The following is a 21,098-nucleotide window of genomic DNA, read 5'->3' on the forward strand; positions in this document are numbered from 1 at the left end:
TATGAATGTTGGACCAGGACTTGGGACATCTGGGTTCAAATCCCTACTCAGTCATGAAGCTCACTAGGTAATATTGAGCCAGCCACAGCCTCTCAGCAGCACCTGCCTCACAAGATTGCTGTTGTGCCAACCCAGGTGGCTTCTGTATGGGGTATGAGGAGGTCGGGTGACATTTTGCCCTTTTGCCTTGGACAGTAAAATGTATTGTGATGGTCCTGGCTGACTTCTACAGGATGAAAAAACTGATACTTCTGAAAGCAGGAAGAGCAGGGCAATGCACTATTGGCTACGATTGCCAGGGTTTGCCATTTCCATTTTAAAAGGGCAGAACTCCATTTGGGGAGATAGCTAGCAAAGCAGTCTTTTCAATTATTCTGTGTATTTCCACGTCTCGTTCCTAGAATAGAGCACTTTGATCTTCCCAATTTCTATCCTTTTCCCAATCGCTCTTAAATACTGGTGGGAGGATGAGGATTCATCAGACTTCCCAGTGAGGTGTAAATTAGAAATTCTTTCCTCCCTGGACTAACAAATAGTCCAATTCTCAGGGTGACAAATTTGAATCAATGAAGAACTGAAATCTTATTTTAGAGTGAGCTTCCCCTGATGTGCTTTTCACAAACCTCCACCTCCTGTAGTTTGTTCTACTACTAGGATATTGACTGATGAAGAGGTGGGTGGTGACTTTTCAACCACTCTTGACAGCCTTTTCCTATTAAAGGGGTTGGACTCAAGTTCTCCAAGAGATTCTTTTGCCCGTGGGTGAATTCTTGTTTTCTGTTTATTTGTTTTCTGACAACATGTGCTGGAGAGTAATGGAGGGTGTCTCTGTGCTTCTTAGGCTCACTGGGCAATGGAACTTTCTGTAAAGATGGCAAGCAAATAGAACTTATCTCCATGGGACCGAGAGCTTTTAAGAATTAGCTTTTTACAAATTTAGTCTTCTGAATTCAGTGTTTTCTTCATCAGTTGCACTAATTTGCCCCAGCATTGAATCTTCTGTACCTCACCATATGCAAAAATGCTCTGTTGCAGTACACACTGCTGGTACACATTTATTTTGATTTTATAGACAAATCGGGTCCTCCCTTAAAGAGGGCACGTATTGCGGTGAGACCTGGAAAACCAGCACTCTGTGTTGTGGATGGGTACGATTGGTCAGCCACAATACCAGATTGGTAGGTCCTTCGTAGCTGGGTGCAATCTGGCCAATGGGATGCAGTCCAAACGGTTAGAAGGACCTATTTATGCCCATGCACGTGACCCAGAGCTTCCTCTTTTGGCCTGTGCATTTGGAACACCTTCCCACCTCTCCCTACTTTTAGGGCTTTGCGCTTGACCTTGCTATGCCGTCATGTGTCGTCTGTCGTTGAGACAGGGGCACAGCAGGAATTTTCCCCACTTGGCTGATTGGCTGTTGCCATTTGGGTTTTGTCTTCCCAGTAGCAAATCGTCACAACTTGTAAGGTTGTGGATTGGCTCTGGTTCAGGTGATAGAGATGGGAGAACGCTCTCACCATCCCTATGTGAAGGGTATTCTGTTAAAGGAATCCAGGGACTCAATGCTTTGGTCAACCCCTGAGAGGGGTTTGTGCCCATGCCAGAGTCCAGGGGGACATTTCAGTGGCAGAAATAGCCTGTTCCCGGCTTTCCACTTATCCAGGTGTTCATCCTTGGCTGACCTATGCTGGAACCCTGGGTCAGCGCTACCTGCATGGCAGGCAGCTAGTCAAACCAGAGCCTATGCAACAACTCACTTTCTGTAATCAATAAAGTTGTGGCCTAAATTCTGCCAAAAACCAAAACCAAAATTTGAGTCAAGTGTGAATTTATTTAAAGGGAGAGGTTTCTGGGTCTGAACATGCAACTGGTAGACCTCAGTCACATATTTGGAAGCTGAACCTGTGAGTTGGGACAAGCCAAATAAATACAAAACTGTGTTTGTACTAATTGTCTCAGAAAACATTGGTTCCTATTTGTTTTTAATGCTAAGTGAGCCAAAATAAAAGTGAGCAACCTGGGAGGTTAATTAGAATAATTATAATTTTTGTTACTTGGAGCTCTTTTCAATTTTATGAGCCTCTCCTGTGCACTCCTAGGATGGTAGTGGAAGGGAAACACAGAACAGGAGGATTCCAGGATGTGTGTGCCTGTCTCCTCATCCCCAGAGCAGGAACAGTGGCATCATCTTCCAGAGCACCAGGATAACCGATGGACCGTCTTTGCTCTGGTACATACCGTATTTTTTGCTCTATAAGACTCACTTTTTCCCTCCTAAAAAGTAAGGGGGAATGTGTGTGCGTCTTATGGGGCGAATGCAGGCTGCGCAGCTATCCCAGAAGCCAGAACAGCAAGAGGGATTGCTGCTTTCACTGCGCAGCAAATCCCTCTTGCTGTTCTGGCTTCTGAGATTCAGAATATTTTTTTTCTTGTTTTCCTCCTCCAAAAACTAGGTGCGTCTTGTGGTCTGCTGCTTCTTATAGAGCGAAAAATACGGTAACTGAAGTGATGATGAGGTTTTCAGGATTTTTGTTTTGTTTTGGTGACTTGTTAGCATAGAGCAAGGCAGAGAAACAAGGAGAATAACAAAGTAGGGGCTGGATACTTCTCTCCTTTTCTTTGTTGGGCTTCTTACTTCAGGCTGACACTCTCTTAAGTGATAACACTTCTTTGCAGGATTGGTTTGCATTTCGAATTAAAAGCCACCAGCTGCATTTCAGGTGGCTGAAGATCTTTTATTAATGCTCAGTGCATATTTTTTTTTTACAAGTTAAAACTGCAGCTGAAACAATATGCACAGGTTTTCTGGCAGTTGTGCTAATAAATTTAATTAGTAAGCTAAGTCCTGCTTCCTTTGCTCAGTGTGTTTGTGTGTGCATATCACAATGGACTAATATAACTGCCTGCATTTTGGGATTCTTCGTTGGGGTTTCTAGATCCTCGTTGAGAATATGAGATTTCAGAGGATTACGACGAGTCCCTGCATTTCACTGCTCAGTTAACATGGTTCTAAAATCCAGCAGCTCATCCCAGCTCATGAAACATGGTTCTATAATCTAGCAGTTGTGAAACGGTTCTTGCATATAATTGGCAGCAGGATTTGTAGGAAAAGCAGGAGGGGCAAAATGTAGAATGGCAATGTGTATGAAGGAAACATCTGAAAATACTTAAGTAGCATGTTGTATACTTCAAGGGAGGATGGGACAGAGAGTTAATGACAGAGAGGCTCCTACTTGTGTGGAAATATTCTCAGAAAACAAACTCTAAAATAGATGGAGCAAGTCGGACATCACAGATTTGAGACGGCATCCCCTGGAGGGAAGCAAACTTAAAATGCCTGGCTTTGCAATGTGCTCAGCCTCTGAGGTGTTGGGTTACTTTGCAGTTGTCCTCTGATCTTGTCCAGCAATTGAGAGGAGTTAGAATAATGTGTTTGTGTTGCAAGGCCTGCTCACGTTTTGAAGGGGTGGTAGCGGTGGAATTAAGCAACTGTGTTTTGGTTGGCACTGGGAGTATCTACAGCAAGACTTAAAATAAATACTGGCAAGTGTTATCTTCAGCATTGCGTAGGGCAAGGCCAGTAAAGTGTTCTGTTTTCCTTGAGTACTTTAAGGGCACCTTTCTGTTCCACCAACTTTGTCTAATGAGTTACCCAAACTCCTGTATAAATGAGAAAGGCATGCACATAAAATGAATGGCAATTTATGAATACTTCCTTTTGCTAGCTAGGGTGGTATATTTAGGCATGCAAGAAGAGCTTTGCAATGTGTTAATACTGTGTCCTTTCTTTCTTTGCCAGGATTCCACCAGTGTGACGTCAGTTTTTGTCCGAACAGACCCACATGGATTTTTCTTGTATTGGACAGACCAAAATAAGGTAGATATACATTGAAGTACTTCAGCTCCCTCTTTGTGGTGTCTTCTTTTTCTGACCAAATACCTTTTCTGACATATTTGTAACCCTGATGTCTTTTTTTTTTAAAGGATGAGAACTAGGGATGGGTGTGTATGTGAATTTAAACCAGTCCACATTTAAAGATTCACACTTAATACACTACCTAAATCACACTTCCTGAAAATTTTGCAAACCAAAGCACAGCAATTTTTCAAAAGTCATCCTTCCCTGAATATTGCAATGCAGTAATGTGTACAAAAATGCAAATACTAAGGTAAAGTGTACATAAGAACACATGCCCGTGAAAGAAACATACAAAAATGCATCCTATTCGTGAAAATTGCATTGCAGAACAGTATCTTTTAGGAAAAAATGCATACAAAAATGTATATCTTAGGAAAATTTTGCACTACAGCATTGATAAATTTTCATGAGGTCTTTTTAAAAAACAAATTCACAAGCTGATGTGGAAATGTGGGGGACTGTGTTTAAATTTGGAAAAATAAGAAACTGAGAGAACTCTGGACCATTTCCGCAGAGTGTGGCCATGTTTTCTAAATACTTATCAGTTCTACTTGATAGGAACCTGGAAAAAAAAGTCTTACTGACTTTTGAAGATTGCAAACAGTGAGAAAGGAAGAGCATTGATGATGAACATTTATATGAAAGTCTTCAACTATTTATATAGTCTGGTACTAGGACATTCATTTTGTGTTTCCTTGTTCCTGTAAAAAACAACAACCACTAGTACGTATATTGAAACGATGCTCTAGGACAGGGGTCAGCAAACTTTATCAGCAGGGGGCCGGTCCACTGTCCCTCAGACCTTGTGGGGGGCCAGACTATATTTTGGAAAAAAAATGAACAAATTCCCATGCCCCACAAATAACCCAGAGATGCATTTTAAATAAAAGCACACATTCTATTCATGTAAAAACCCACTGATTCCTGGATCATCTGCGGGCCGGATTTAGAAAGCGATTGGGCTGGATCTGGCCCCCAGGCCTTAGTTTGCCTACCCATACTCTAGGAGGGTATATATTTATAGTATTGTTGCTATATTCCTGACAAATGCTTAAATACCTATAGCTTTTTAAAAGAGCATTCGTTCAAGATAATTTGAATTGGACTATCACTGTGTGATTAAAACCCAATCTATAAGGGTCAAGGAAGGATATTTCTCTTCAGCTGATAATGATGGTTTTAGAAACATTTGCCGAAATGTATCCTGAAAGGCTTTGTTTAGAAAAACAAAAATAGATCAGCTGCCTGAAAGCTTTGCTTAGAAACTTGAGTGTTTGTTTACGATCAATGCTGACAGCTATTGAAAGATTAGTTGCAAAAAAAAAAAAAAACTTGTAGGAAGAACTTGTGCTAATGCCAGAGCTTGCTTATAATGTTGCTTACTGCAGAGGAGTGGTTAGAAGATGTAGGCAGCTTGCCAATAATATTCATCCATAGTTGGTTCTAAGCTAGCAGTATGTACCTGGAGGAGGGGTAGGCAAATCTGAGTTAAGGAACATTATCTGTTTTTCCCCCTTGCCTAAAATAAAACAATTTCACAGCTGGGCAAACAAAGGCTGAGGTTTTATCAAAAGGGGATGAAATGTTCTGGAGATGCAGACTTAACTTTTAAGCCTTCAGTTTGGTGCCTCCCTAAAGCTAAGTAAGTGTGACAAAAGAATGACAAAACCTTGCAAACTGAAGACGAGGGTACAAACTTGACAAGTGTTGCCAAAGACCCAATGGCTACCATTTCTGAGTTTCCAGTGCTAGTATTTAACATGTGTAGAGAATCGGAAGATCTTAGCATGCAACAATATGCACCTTCATGTCTGAAAGCGATGGATTTCTTATTGCAGTTAATGATTCTATCTCATAATTGCCTTCTTGTTCAAAAGAAGAGCTAAAATACATGAAGATTGGGAGAATTACAAAGTATGAAAGAATACAAATCTGCAAATGGCTCTTTGTTTCTTTTAGGGATGCGGGTGGCGCTGTGGGTTAAACCACAGAGCCTAGGACTTGCTGATCAGAAGGTCAGCGGTTCGAATCCCCGCGACAGAGTGAGCTCCCATTGCTCGGTCGCAGCTCCTGCCAACCTAGCAGTTCGAAAGCACGTCAAAGTGCAAGTAGATAAATAGGTACCGCTCCGGCAGGAAGGTAAACAGTGTTTCCGTGTGCTGCTCTGGTTCTCCAGAAGCGGCTTAGTCATGCTGACCACATGACAAGGAAGCTGTACGCCGGCTCCCTCGACCAATAAAGAGAGATGAGCGCCGCGACCCCAGAGTCGGTCACGACTGGACCTAATGGGCAGGGGTCCCTTTACCTTTACCTTTATGTTTCTTTTACCTAAAGGCAATAATAGGGAATGGCTCTGATTTGGAGAAGGGGCACCGCGTATGTGAATTCTCCCCCCTATCTCCAGTTAAGTTTCGTCTCTTCTGAATTACTATTTGAAGTTCCTGTTATCAATCCACTCCCTGCTCTGTGACTACTAGTAGGTTCCGGGAGTGGCTTATCAGGAAAATGGTGCAGGGCAAAAGAGTGAAGCCCTCCTCCCTGAATGTCAGTACAGAATTCACTACACCTAAAGTGAAAATAGAAATATCAGAAGATCTGGTCTTGGCCCCAAGCCTTGATAAGCAAAGGTAAACACTCTAGGCAAACAAGGGTCATGTAATACTTGGACAAATGGATGTACAAGTTCTATAGCATCCACAGGATGGTGTTCCTAAACAGTCTTAAGAAGATGGCATTAAGAAAAGCTAGTGTGGAATAAAGAGAAATTTCTTGGAAGTAACAATTAGGCTTAGGGGCAGAATATTAATATGTTATTAATAAATATTAAGGATTAGAATAGTAATAAAGGAGAAGAAGTTAGTAAATGAAAGAAGTTAATATTATTAGAAAAATGAATTTGGAGAACTGCTAAATAGGTGATATAATGAAATTCAGTTAGAGGGGATTCGCGGAAGTCGGTTATTAATGTAATGAAATTAGGATTTGGAAGTAAAAATTTGTTCTTATGTGTGTGTGTTTTTGTATTTTGTGTATTGTAATGTTTTTCTTTTTTTCTTTTTCTTTTTTTATGTGATAAATGTGAAAACCAATAAAAAAATTTGGTTAAAAAAAAGAAAAGCTAGTGTGGAGCAGTGGTTAGAGTGTCAGATTAGGATCGGAGAGACCAGGGTTCAGATCCCCATTCAGCCATGGAGCTCACTTGGTGACCTTGGGCCTGTCACTGCCTCTCAGCCTCACCTACCTTGCAGGGTGGATATACAGTAAATGCAATAAATAAATAAGATGCTTATCAACAGGATAGTTTGATTATCAAAGAATAAACAATAATACACATGTAGCTGCTTTCTTAGGGGACACTGGTGGCGCTGTGGGTTAAACCACAGACTCTAGGGCTTGCCGATCACAAGGTCGGCGGTTCGAATCCCCGCGATGGGGTGAGCTCCCGTTGCTCGGTCCCTGCTCCTGCCAACCTAGCAGTGTGAAAGCATGTCAAAGTGCAAGTAGATAAAAAGGTACCACTCCGGTGGGAAGGTAAACGGCGTTTCCTTGCGCTGCTCTGGTTCGCCAGAAGCGGCTTAGTCATGCTGGCCACATGACCCGGAAGCTGTACGCCGGCTCCCTCAGCCAATAAAGCTAGATGAGCGCCGCAACCCCAGAGTCGGTCACGACTGAACCTAATGGTCAGGGGTCCCTTTACCTTTACCTAGCTGCTTTTTTAACTTGATGATGGTCCAAAGAATATGGAGTCTGATTTCCAGCTTCACTAACCTCACTGTGCCCATGTGAGGGGCGTACCAGGAAACTGGGCGCATCAACTGCCACACACATGTTACCTCCTAGCCTCTTTCAGCTCAGGCTCATTGTTAGTGGAGAATATGTTCGTGGGCATTTGTTCCATCACAGGTAAGAGAGCTTGCTCCTGACAGGTTGACTTGGTGAATTAAAGGTGATAGAAGGAGGGGTGCTATATTAATAAACAAATGCATGTTTTAATAGGCTCTGTTTTAAAAAGGCAGATGCTATTTTGCTAAGCAGATTCTCGTTTTAGTTGTTGCTGCACTCTGATATTAAAGGAAATCTTTAAAATGGCCTTTCCTTCTGATGGGCTACTGGGTGAGCTGAAAAACGTGCTTAGAAAAGTGATTTGTATTCCACAGTAAGAATTAGTTTTTCCCTCTGTGGATTTATGTAGTCAGCAGCCTGATTGACCTTGGGCTAAAAGTTCTGTGCAATATTTCTTGCACTTGTTATTGTTGATGATGTTAAAATCCTGGAGTAGGTTTTCTGAGGGTTGATTTCCCCCCATCCCTGTGGTTTAAGTGCTTTGGGCTATTTCTTACACAGTTTAGTCTCATTTGGGACCAAGGGCTCTTGAAATGACCAGAAAGAACTCACAGTGTGCTGGAATAATGAGAAAAGGAAAGATCAAGCAAAAATACAGGGCAGACAGTGGAAATTGTGTATTGCCTGCATAACTATTTTCTTTGAATTTCAGATTTTGCTTACAGATAAAGCCATTTATGGAGCTATGAGTCTGATCAGCAGCTCTTGAACTAATGTGTGGATTGGAAATTAAGTTATTCAGTGGGCTTTTCAGTTCCCACATATTCTGACATGGATCTTGCCTTTGCAAAACATATCAAAATGGTGTTTTTTTAAATAAAAAAATAGCTTCAGAAATGAATATTTAGATCGGTATTTAAATGCAATTAATTAATAATCGCATTTGGATTAATAAAGAAAGCACATTGATGCAGCAAATGAAAAGGAACATATTTATGAGTTAATGCTTGTGAAATTGACATGGGCTGGGAATAGACCAGTTTGCCCATCTTAAGTTGCAGTATCAAAGAGCAGCAACACGTGCATCACTAGCGCATACGCAAAACACCACACAAGGCTTACATGTTACATTTTAATGAGCATAGAAGCTTGTAATAATTTCTAACAAAAGAAATGAACAGGCAGGTTTAAATGGATAGTAAAATAATTGCTCATATGCTACAGCAGCCATATTTAATATTTAGAACAGCATGCCAGTGTCCTTGTAATTCTTGGTGCTGTCTAATCTGTCTAATAATTTTCTGAGATGGGAGTAGCATGGAGAACTGAACTGGGACATATTTTTTCTGAAAGTTGTCAAGGAACGTTCATGCATACTTTCTGAACAAGCAGGTTTCGATGCTGGTCTTTAAATCAAACTTTGATATCCATTACCTCCCTGCCCCTGAGGCATGGCTTGTGCAGAGGTCTGCATTCCTCAGTATGAAGTGGATGAGCTAGAACTTGAACAAGCCACTCTGATCTTTGGCCAAGCAAGTTTTCGCTACAGCTCAATGAATCCATTGAAGATACCCTTTTAGTACAAGCCATGTAATAGTGTATCTTAGTGGGGTCATCTGGAATTGCCTTTCCAAGCTTGATATCCTCCAGATGTTTTGGGATGCAACTCCCATTAGCCCAAGCCAGCATGACCAGTGATCAGGAATGATGGGAGTTGGAGTCCAGCAGCTAATGTAGGGCCACAGGCTCCCCACCCTTGCCTTAAAGTGTACAGGATGAGATCTGTGGGTTTCTGAAGTAGAGTGTGTTTTGGACTGGGGTGATGTTCGGAATTTACAATGGAAGGAATTTATACAGTGCACAAATGCTTGTCCTGAGCCCATCTGCATTTTGGGTTCGTAACTCTGTATCTGTTAGCTGAAAACCAGGATAATGTATTTCAGTAATTAATATCTGGAATCAGAGTCTGCTTATGGCTCTTTGCTCATGCAAAAACTGTCATGACCCAGTAGTGACTACAGGGACTTGACAGTATAGGTTACATTTTATTTTTAACCAGTCACCCAGGAACATCCATATGACTCAGGTTCTAAAAATGTGCCGTAATGAGCCTGTGTTCACAATAAGCAGCTGTAGGCTTCCCAGTAAGCAACTTACGGATGGAAAACCTGGATGATACACCATCACAATGCGGGTTTAATGCCTAGAACACAGCAAAAGTCTGCTGATTGTTCATAGAACCCAAAAGGAATGTTGTGCCTTAAATTCATGCCACAATCCAGCCTCCTCCAGCCGGGAGTGCTGCACAGCAGCTCCTCCCTTCCCTTGATGGCTGGTGGTAGGTGCAGGAGTCACGGGAGGGCTGTGTGCCGTTGCCCTGTGCTTCCGGCTGGAGGAGACAGGCAGGCAAGGGAGAGGATGGGAAGGAGGCAAGCGAGTGGGAAGGGGAGAGGAAGGAAACAGGATTAGTGGGTGTGCAAGCAGCTATCCCGTGCCTGGGAGGGCACCCTCCGCACCCCTTGGGAGTGTGCGCTGGTACCCCTCGGGAGTGCGCCCTCGCACCCCTCGGGAATGCGCCCGCCCTGGGCAGTGTGGGCATATGCTCCGCCACTGGCCGTGATCACCAGTCAAATAAAGCTTTTCCTTCTCTCTGCACATAAACTGTTGTAAATCGTAGAAGGCAAAAACATAAAATCTGTGCAAACAGCAAGTCTGGTACAAGCATCCAGATCTATATCCTTTTAAGTGTAGCATATCCTTGAGAAAGTTGATTGTGCATCACAACCAGTATTTCTGAAATCCTTCAGCTCACCCTGTAAGGTCGTCTAGTATTATCTTCATATTGCAAATTATGCAGTAAGGCTGAGAGAGGTCTGCCAAAGGGAACTGCTTTAGTTTATGTCCAAGGTGGAACTCAAACCAAAGACTTCTCATCTCACATACTGTACTAAGAACTCCTCTTTCACCAGCCTAAATTAATACACGGAACTGTGGCGGCATTGTTTCCCATTCAGTTGTCAGAGCTGACATTGGTTGAAATAGGTGTTCACCATTCTTTGGTGTCAGGAGTGAGCTGGCGGTAAATCACATAATCAAGTTGAAGTTAACTCTTTACTAGCAAGAACACGATCTGCACTGACTTGGCAGAGTGTCAGGTCTAATGAGTCCATCAGCTCCATGGTCAGTTGCCAAGACTGAAAGTCCATGCCTCCCCACAGCCGTCAAGTTCTTTCCTCTCTAGGGATTTCCCCAAGCAATTGGAGATTGCACCTGCATAAAGCCAACCTCTCCTCCACCCTTTTCATGCCTCTTCTGGTTCTGGGAGACCAGGGGGGAGAGGAGCTTGTTGCAGCAGAAGGGGGAGACACTCATGACTCTTCACCAGCCTGACTCATCTCTGCCTCCTGGCCTCCTTCCTCCCCTGCTTCAGCTTCTGCCTCTTTTTCTGGTCTTCTCTCTGCCACAGAATCTCCCAGATCACTAAGCTTTGTTGTCTATTCAGCTTCCAACATGGTCTCCTCCCAGTCTTCTCCCTCTGACCACTCATGGTTGTCCCACCACCAATCCAAGAGCTTTCTTCCTCTGGGGGTTCCCCAGCTGGTTCCTCCCACCATTCCTCCGCGTCCAACCAGTCAATAACATTTGGCAAATAGCTGACTTGTCAGAGACCTGGAGGTAGTACTGCAAACTGCCCATGACATCTACAATACAGTAAATCTTTTCCTTTTGTCCTGTCTTTGACTCTGGTAAAGCATTTTTATGTGGGTTTCTGTATCACTTTAAACTGTTCTTGGGAGGGTTGTCTCTGCAGTGTGGTGATAGACATTGTGTACATAGTTTCTCAAGCACTAACTGGACAGTACTTATGGCATCACAGGTGATGAGTAACAGATCTCTCTTCCAGCTTCCCATTTCCCCAGAGCTGCAGTCAAGGTTTCTAGTGGATTAAGTAGTAGGCAATCATAGCCTGTTAAAGCTATGGTTTTCCCAGTAGTGATGTATGGAAGTGAGAGCTGGACCATAAAGAAGGCTAATCACCGAAGAATTGATGATTTTGAATTATGGTGCTGGAGGATACTCTTGAGAGTCCCATGGACTGCAAGAAGATCAAACCTATCCTTTCTTCAGGAAATCAGTCCTGAGTGCTCACTGGAAGGACAGATCCTGAAGCTGAGGCTTCAATACTTTGGCCACCTCATGAGAAAAGAAGACTCCCTGGAAAAGACCCTGATGTTGGGAAAGATTGAGGGCACAAGGAGAAGGGGATGACAGAGGACGAGATGGTTGGACAGTGTTCTCGAAGCTACCAGCATGAGTTTGACCAAACTGCGGGAGGCAGTGGAAGACAGGAGTGCCTGGTGTGCTCTGGCCCATGGGGTCACGAAGAATCGGACATGACTAAACGACTAAACAACAACAATCATAGCCTGTTTCAACAGGTGAAGTTAGGGAGCAGGTCCTCCACAAAATCATGCTGGCAGTCTGGCATGACCTCAGGCAGGCTTGAATCCTGTGTTACATCTGTCAAGGAAGTAAGCACCACCAGCCTTTATGATCTTACCAATAAAAGCATTGTCAAACAGTGCAGTTTCTAGGATGATGTGAAAGTGGGGAAGCAAACAGGAGTGCTTAACAGAAAGGGAACAGGGGCAAGAATGTAGCTGTTGCACAGGGAACAGAGAACCAATTCAGTTTTGGAACCAGAACATGGAATTCAAAAGAGGCAAATATTTAGTGAAGCAATAGCAAGAGAGGAGGGACTTCCTTTTCTCCAGCCAAATCTTGGAGTGCCAGCCTCTAGATCCATGACAACTTCTCCTTGACTTTTTGCTTGAGTAAAGAATCTTCTTTCTCCCCTGCCTAGAGCTGATCCTAAAATAAGTGGCATTTCCCCATGCCCCCAATTGCTGACCTCCTCAGAGGCTGTAGGAAAGTTGTACACTAGCCAGATGTGTGCTAAGCAAAGATACATACTAGACCCAACTTTACCCTTTGTGTAGCAGTTGACTCCACTTCACACGTGCACAAGGAGGTGACAGTAGAGGTCAATAACAGATGCTATACGTCCTGTCTTGTCAAACAGTTCACAGCTCAATAGTTTCCTGTGGTTTCACTCTCTGTCTGTCTTGGCAGAAGCAAAATGTACTCCTCCCCTGATGAACTGAGGTGAATTTAACTTAGGAGACACCAAGACATGCCTATGCCTCTAGCCATCTCTTGAATTACTAAGGAAGGGAGTGAGTAATGACTCTTGCATGCTATAGATATCAAGGTAGTAAACAGATGTTTACCCACTGTGCCTGTGACATGTTATGTGATCCAAAGTTTTAAAGGTCTTGTTGGATTTGTTGATTAAATAATCAGTTTGTGAGAGACACTGCATATCCCTGTGATGAATTAATGGGAGTGACTCACTATACCTGTATCTTGTGTACTAAACCAAGAGTGGCTGGGGAGACCCAGCCAGATGGGCTGGGTATAAATAATAAATTATTATTATTATAAACCATGTTGGTTTGACTTCTCCCATATTAAAGCATGTTGCTGCTGGTAACGACAAGCTAAATTTGAAGAGAAAACTGTTAAACTCTTCAGCCTGCCTGATTGTAAATGGTGTATGCCCAAGCGCTATGAACAGGAGCGGGTGTGTGTGTGTGTGGGTGTGTGGACACCTTTCTGGTGTTCACATTGTAAGGACAGCATGTAGACCAGGCATATGCAAACTTCGGCCCTCCAGATGTTTGGGACTGTGGACCAGTGGTCAGGGATGGTGGGAATTGTAGTCCCAACCATCTGGAGGGCTGGAGTTTGCCTATGCCTGATGTAGACAAACCCCTTGTATTTGTCTCAGAGTGACAGAAAAATGGTGCTAAGCTGCTTAGAAACCTAGCTGGCATTAAGCCATGTCAAGTAGAATGACGGCAGAGAATTGCCTAGGACCGTGGATGTGGATCATTAAAATATCTGAATAATTTTATGACATAACTTGCAAGCTTTCAGTTAAGTAGTATGTTAGCATAAGTACTTTGTTCATAAGTAACAATTGTGGTATTGTGTCCTAGCTCAACGTTGCATTTGTATGAGGGCTTGGTCCGTTTCAGCAAGCTATATTTTGGACCGCTGGCTTTTGATGACAAGTGTTAGGTTAGGTTTGCAAGTGACTAGAATAGTGGCATGTGGTAAGAAAGGAAACTCCCTCAACAAAGTTCAGATTGCCTCAGAGAGAGAAAGCTCTGTGCACTTGGACTTGTGTAATTAAATGCTAGGGCAAAAGAATGAAGCCCACTGCAGCTTGACTGCGTGGTGTGCTAAATACATTGGGTCATGATGATGGGGAAGTTTTTAGAGAATGAAATTAACAGTTACAAGAAAATTGCACTTGCACAAGTTGATACAAGAAAGGCTTTCCATTAGAATGCAGAAGCAAATAACGAAATGTAGATAAGTGTGGAGTTCTATTCTACTTCAAGCACTTACTTTTTTTAAAATAACAATGAGTTCAATCGAAGCATATGAGTTGTTCCGCAAAGCCTTGACTAAACTCAGTGCTTTTAAGGAACAGCTTTAATAGAAAACGCAAATAACCTTGTAATTTCTTGCTTTGTAAGAAAATAATAATAATTGCCATGATTTTCCATGTGAGGCAAGACTAAATTCTGTGTAATGGGTTGTGTGCTACTATTAAGAATACAAAAGAAAAAAAAATTACCATAAAATGGAACTTTTACCAGGTGGGTCCTCCTTTGTAACAAAACAGAATGCAAGGTGTACAATCAGAGAGCTTTTTTTTTATGAAAAGAAATTTGGGGTTAGCATGGTCTTACTGAGGATAGTATTCAAATCCTAATAAAAACCAGTTAGTCCCTAGGTAAGGAAGTGTTGTTCAGCTTTAAAAACAGCTATTGCGTTCCTCAGATTGCTTGAAGACAGCAAACACAATGGAGAGGCAAACTGAATAGGTTTGCACACATGCATGGAACGGAATACTTGACCGAATGCCAGAGGGTGGCTTCAAATTGGCATCTTAATGTTCTCAGAGTTCAGCAAAGCATACTTGGAGAACTCACATGTTCAGGACTTAGCTGGAAACACCTATCAAAAGGAAAAGGTGGAACGTATAAGAATGGTCTTGCTGGAGCAGACCAACGCCTTTCTAGTCCAGCTTTCTGTCTCTAGCAGTTGACTGTGGGATGCTCTCAGCAGCTCACAGGCAAGACATGAAGGCACAACCGTCCCCTGTTTGCTCTAGGTACCCAGTACCCAAAAGGTCTGCTGACCATTCAGGCATCAGGAAATCTTGGAACTCCAGATACTTGTATCACTCTCAGGCTGCCTTTCATTTCGCAGTATTTGTATAAAGCTAGGCAAAGCAGATTAGATTCAAACAGAACTATGGGTATGAGATACGGAGAGCCGCCTTTCAAGTCTGCTTAGCTACATAATATTTTGCCCAGGTATGGCAAGGTGGCGTGCAAACAAATACATTTTTAGAAACATGGAATTGGTACTTATGGGGGAATTGCTGCTAGTGGTAAGCGCACTGACTTCCACAGCAGTTCTAATCTGCATTCTAGAAATACAAGACCCCCAGCCCAAAGGCTTAGCAGGACTGCTGCAGTAGGCACAGGCAAATTTGGGTGTGACAGCTGCAACATTTGTTGACTCTTGCCAATGATGAACAACATCATGGACAATGTGTGGGGTGGGGTGGGGTGGGGAGATGTGTTGGTAACCGGCATGGACATGTTCTAGGATACGTTATTATGTTGTACATGAAAGGATATATATGTATAGGCTTAAGTATCCATGCAAAAAAAGGGACGCGGGTGGCGCTGTGGGTTAAACCACAGAGCCTAGGACTTGCCGATCAGAAGGTCGGCGGTTCAAATCCCCATGACGGAGTGAGCTCCCGTTGCTTGGTCCCTGCTCCTGCCAACCTAGCAGTTCGAAAGCGTGTCAAAGTGCAAGTAGATAAATAGGTACCACTCTGGCGGGAAGGTAAACGGCGTTTCCATGCACTGCTCTGGTTCGCCAGAAGCGGCTTAGTCATGCTGGCCACATGACCCGGAAGCTGCACGCCGGCTCCCTCGGCCAATAAAGCGAGATGAGCGCCGCGACCCCAGAGTCAGCCACGGCTGTACCTAATGGTCAGGGGTACCTTTACCTTTACATTTACCTTTATTCATGAACAACACACAAAGTAACATAAATTGAGAAAACTCACACAAATATTGTTTGCTGCACCTTTTCCTCCTTAGAAATAAAAGATGGAAAAGAGTCGGTTACGACTGGACCTAATAGTCAGGGGTCTCTTTACCTTTACCTTTATCCATGCAAAAAAGAAGAAAAGTGCCAATGGGAGCAAAATCCAGTTGACTACATGTTTCTGTTGACTGCTGTAGTCAATTTCATAAGTACACCAGCTTGACAGGACTAGTGGAAGCAGCTGTGGTTTGGCTAATAGCGCAATAAAAAGCCATGCAGTCCTTGGGGAAAGGGAATATGAAGTGCTAGGCAATGGAGCATACAGGCAGCTGAAGAGTCACTGCCTCTGCTCAGCAGCTCATCTGAGCCACAGTTCATGTCCCTGGCTCTTTCTCTTTCTACCCTTGAGCCATAGAATAGAGTCTGTAGGGAAAGGAGGACATGCCATTGGAATGGGTAGAAGCAGACCCAATGTTATATGTATTATGTGAGCGCTGGTGATCCTTCTGGATTGACAACCGGGATTGAAATGTTATGAATGAACCCACACTAGGTCTTTCCCACTCTGCCTGTCTTCTGTGTGAGAGGCTACTCCTTGGGGCATTGTAGTTTTGTGGAACTGGATCTCTTGTAGGAAGCTGGAGTCAATCGTCATTTTATATAGCAATTTAGTTCAGCCACATTTTGTGTGTCCATTACACTCTGGAGTTCTTGCTTGCTGTATATGTGTGTGTATCACTTTCTTCCTTTAAGAATGAATTGTTTGTTTGCTGTGTGTATATGTTCCTGAGAAGAACTAATGTGTAGCCTAAGAGCAAGTCAGGAGCAGGCGTCAGGAATAAATCACATGGAATAAGTTAACTCTTCATGAGAAGAAACATGATCTGTTCAGGAGTGCCATGTCTAATGAGCACAACAACTCATAAGTCTTAGCCCTATGATAAGGTTACCAGACGTCCCCGTTTCCTGGGGACAGTTCCCAGATTTACAAATCAGTCCCCAGACAAAATCCATCTATTTAGCAGGAAGTTGAAAAGTGTCCCTGGATTCATTGGAAAAAATCTGGTAACCTTACCCTGTGAGGCAGTTGTGGAGGGTGAAGGTCCATGCTTTTCTGCAGCTGCCTAAATCTCCTCCTCCAAGCAATCTGAGACTCCGTCAATCTGCCGGTCTTTGCTCCTTCCTCTTCATACTTCTTCTGGTCCTGGGAGACCAGGGGGCAGGGGAACTTGTAACAGCAGGAGGGGGAGACACCCTGGCTTCACCAGCCAGACTAATCTCTGCCTCTTGGCCTCATCTCCTGGTTCAGCCTCTGATTCTGGGCTTCTCTCCCTACTCACTAAATTCTGTTATCTCTTCAGCTTCTGATACATCATCCTCCCAGGTTTCTCCCTTCTTCTCCTCTGACCACTCTTTGTCATCCCACTACCAATCCCCAGACTCTGAACTTCATCCCTTGGCGGTTCCCCAGCTGGTGCTTCGATGTCCATCCAGTCCATGACAGAGCAGATGTTGTAGAAAATATAATGATAACAATCTGTATTGTCTTGTACTGTCATCATAGGATAGTAATGCCATAGTTTCACTGTGTCTTTCACTTCTCATGGTACTTTCATGGGCTGGCTTTACACTTTTGAACATTCAGAATGTGGTCATCTTCAGAGGGGAGTGGCTACCGACAGTGTTAAAATTGGAGCTTCCCCAGAGGGAATAGTTGCTCATTTGTATGTTGAGATGCCAGCACAACTGAAGCAGCCTAATGCCCAGCACTTAGCATTGAAATAAATATGAAGTCAAAATAATGCATGATGAAAACTGACCAATATTGGGAGCATCGTGCATCTATGGAAGCTACCTATGCAACTTTGTGCTTTCTAGGTTGGTAGATAATAGCCTGGGGAAGCCAGACAGAGTGTGAAGAACAAGCCCCCCAAACTCCAATTTCCAAATGGCATTTAGCCTCCTAAAATGCATGGCACATTCCATATAAGGGATAAAGCCATTGTGAAAAAAATGACCTGTGACAGATGCTGCTCTTGTCCTATAGTGACAGCTTGTATAGCTGTGAACTGGCATACACAGTCCCATGTAAGCAGGTGTTGGCTGTGATAGTGAATGAATATGAGGTTTTCACTGTATCGTTTAACTTTATTACATCCATAAATCAGCCGGGCATGAGTAATCATTAGCTGTATCACCAGTGCTTCCCTCTCATAAGGTATCTACTACTTCTGGTTTCTGCAGGTGAAGAGTGAAGCATAATTTAGTGGTGGGTAATGTTTGACAGCTACACTGTGCACACACATATAAAGTGTGCGGCTGCTTAGTTTAAACATTAGCTCAGCCTGATAGAGTAGCTGGAAGCTAATGTCATCACGAGATGGAACAATGGCTGAATTTGGCACTACAGTATATGTATATAGTAAATAAACTGTTTCTCCTTGAATGCAGAAAGGCATTCTCTGCTGTTTCAGATCACTTAGTGTCTTGATCTATGTGGCTTTGAGGGTCAACAAAAATGGAGCTGTGTGTTCAGCAAAAAGTTCATTTAGTGACTGTGTCTTTGGCAAATTGCAAATTAAGTTTTATTACCTTTCAAGGAATTGCTTGAGAGTGATGCAGTGAGTTTCAATTTTAGGTTCTGTCCAACGCTTTCCCCCCCTGGAAAAAAGGTGGGGGAACTCACCATGAAGTTTGTTTGTTTATTGCCCGGCCAGTTACAGTGCTGCCACCCCCCCCCCCGGCAGTGACTAAGAGTAAAATGTGATTAAAAAACCCAAGCAGACAATTATCTGGATTAGAAATGGCTGCAGCTTTATTGATAACAGATCTAGGTGGATTTTTGAATCAGGCATTGGGTGCATATCTGTTCCATGGCCCCCACTGACAAAAAAAATAATTATTTAATTTAAGAAAAGTAAGGGAACTCAGTTTCCCCAAGTTCCTGCTCAAAAAAGCCCCTGGTTCGTCGTTTCTTAATCCATCAGTCACATAGTGAAACACACTAGCTTGAAACAAATTAGGCAGCCATCTTTGATGATTTGCTCTTGAGTCAAAAGATGGCTTCTAAAATGATCCTCAGCAAGTAAAATACAGTTGCAGTGAATGTCTCCATTTAGCTCAGTTTAGTGAAGTTGGAGGTAATATTGGAATTTGACCTGTAAATGGAATTAGAATTTAATGAGTTCAGCCAGTAGTTTTTGTTTTAAAATAGAGTCCTAGTTGATGTCAATATTGGGTAAGGGAGACATTTTTTCCTGTTGGCCTTCGGGTTGACTATTTGTATTTGTTCCCTGTTTACTGTGAAACCAAAGGTATGTTTTGTGTATTGTGCTCTTATCTAGCCTGTTGCTCATATCGTTGACTGGGCCCTTCTGTATTGTGTATGCTGAAACTGTTAATGGTTTCATTTGATGCCAAATTCAACTTGATGCTTGGATTGGGTTAACCACCCTCAAGCTATTTTCAGCACTGTGTCCCTCATATTAGGCACGCAAGTATGGCTTTGCCAGCATTGAAATTCAACTTCTTGTCCTGATTGTAATGTCCTGGGAATCTTGGATGTTTATTTTTTTTAAAGGAAAAACCTGTTTTGCTAGCCAACATGGTTATGGAGAGAATCTTGGTTGTGTGCCAACTGCATTATTCAAGATTAAAATGAAATGCAGTCTTAAGCAGACCTTCCAGCAATCAATAGGCATTACAAAGCATAGGTCCCTTATTCTGTCTGCTGTCCTCTGCAGTGCTAGCTTGTTTTCAATGCTTTGTTTGTGCTCATCCCACCAGCAACCATATAGTTTTTCTCTCATGACGCTGCTTTGGGCTGTTTGCTGGAATTCTGCCAGAATCTTCTTGGAGGCAAGATTGAGTGGGGTTGAATGTATGTGCAATGCAAAGGGGGCAGAAGAGGTAAGCATTGTAACCTCTTCTTTTGTCACTCAGTATGGGTGGCGCTGTGGGTTAAACCACAGAGCCTAGGACTTGCCGATCAGAAGGTCGGCGGTTCGAATCCCCGCGACAGGGTGAGCTCCCGTTGCTCGGTCCCTGCTCCTGCCAACCTAGCAGTTCGAAAGCACATCAAAGTGCAAGTAGATAAATAGGTACCGCTCCGGCGGGAAGGTAAACGGCGTTTCCGTGCGCTGCTGTGGTTCGCCAGAAGCGGCTTAGTCATGCTGGCAACATGAGACGAAGGTTGCACGCCGGCTCCCTCGGCCAATAAAGCAAGATGAGCGCCGCAACCCCAGAGTTGGCCACGACTGGACCTAATGGTCAGGGGTCCCTTTACCGCTGCCCTGAAGATTGCACCAACTATGAGATGACTTTTTTGTGCTTGTGGTACACTGTGCTAAGATAAGGTTTGATTTAGCATATAATCTGAACCCTTGGCCTTGATTTAGCTCTCTTCTCACTAATCATGAACCAAGATATGTATATTTTTTTGCAGTTAACTAAATATAGGAGTATAGGAAGCTACCTTATACTAAGCTCAATATTGTCTACATCACTCTTGGTGGGCCATTTTGACAGAAAGCCTGGCATCACTCTAATATCAGGTGACCCATTTTTCCTTTGTAGTGCAGCAAGCCACTCTACAAAGGAAAATTCAAACCCATGGGTTTTGAAATTACTGCCAATCAGTTGATTTGCACTGATTTCAAGCTCTGCTTTCTGCAGGGGGTCAGCAGCATCCCTGACACCCCCCCCCCCCGTAGGGGAGTTTGCTCTGTGGCCTGTGACTTAAAGAGACAGCCTTAGTTGGTTTGCTAGCTAATTGTTCTCAGTGTATGGTAAGGCTTGTTGACAGGATCCAGGTATGTCCTATGCCTATAAGAGAGTGGTTTGTAAATCACTTTTCCAGAATGCCAGTTCTTGCGATGTTAGCAGCTGTGTGGTCAGGCTTCCAGGCTGAATTCTTGATCTCTTAGATTTGCATCAATTATGGGTACAGCTGTGACCATTTGCTGATGAAAAGGAGGTGTATTTATGCACAATTCATCCAGGAAAATAAATCTTGTGAAGTGTATCTGGAATCAGAGCACATAACTCTTGGAAAGCTTGCAATCATTGTGCTTTTGCTTTCTTCTGTACTATTAGAATATTTAGTTGTAGAATATCAAGAAGAAAACCACCTTAATCTCCTTCTACATTTCCAGACTACATTTCCACCTGTATACTATTCCTGCTTTTTTAA

The 21,098-nt window shown here is 43.1% G+C and overlaps 1 protein-coding gene across 2 annotated transcripts in view; it reads left to right on the forward strand.

The window, feature by feature from the left end:
- PLCB1 (phospholipase C beta 1) overlaps nt 1-21,098 on the forward strand; it is a 466,407-nt gene that overhangs the window by 27,878 nt on the left and 417,431 nt on the right. For both annotated transcript variants that reach the window (XM_083606830.1, XM_083606829.1), the window contains exon 2: nt 3,800-3,877. In XM_083606830.1, the coding sequence (XP_083462956.1) occupies nt 3,800-3,877 (78 nt within the window). The remainder of the gene's footprint in view (nt 1-3,799; nt 3,878-21,098) is intronic.

This window comes from Podarcis filfolensis (assembly GCF_964270895.1).
Source record: "Podarcis filfolensis genome assembly, chromosome: 3".
Taxonomy (NCBI): Eukaryota; Metazoa; Chordata; class Lepidosauria; order Squamata; family Lacertidae; genus Podarcis; species Podarcis filfolensis.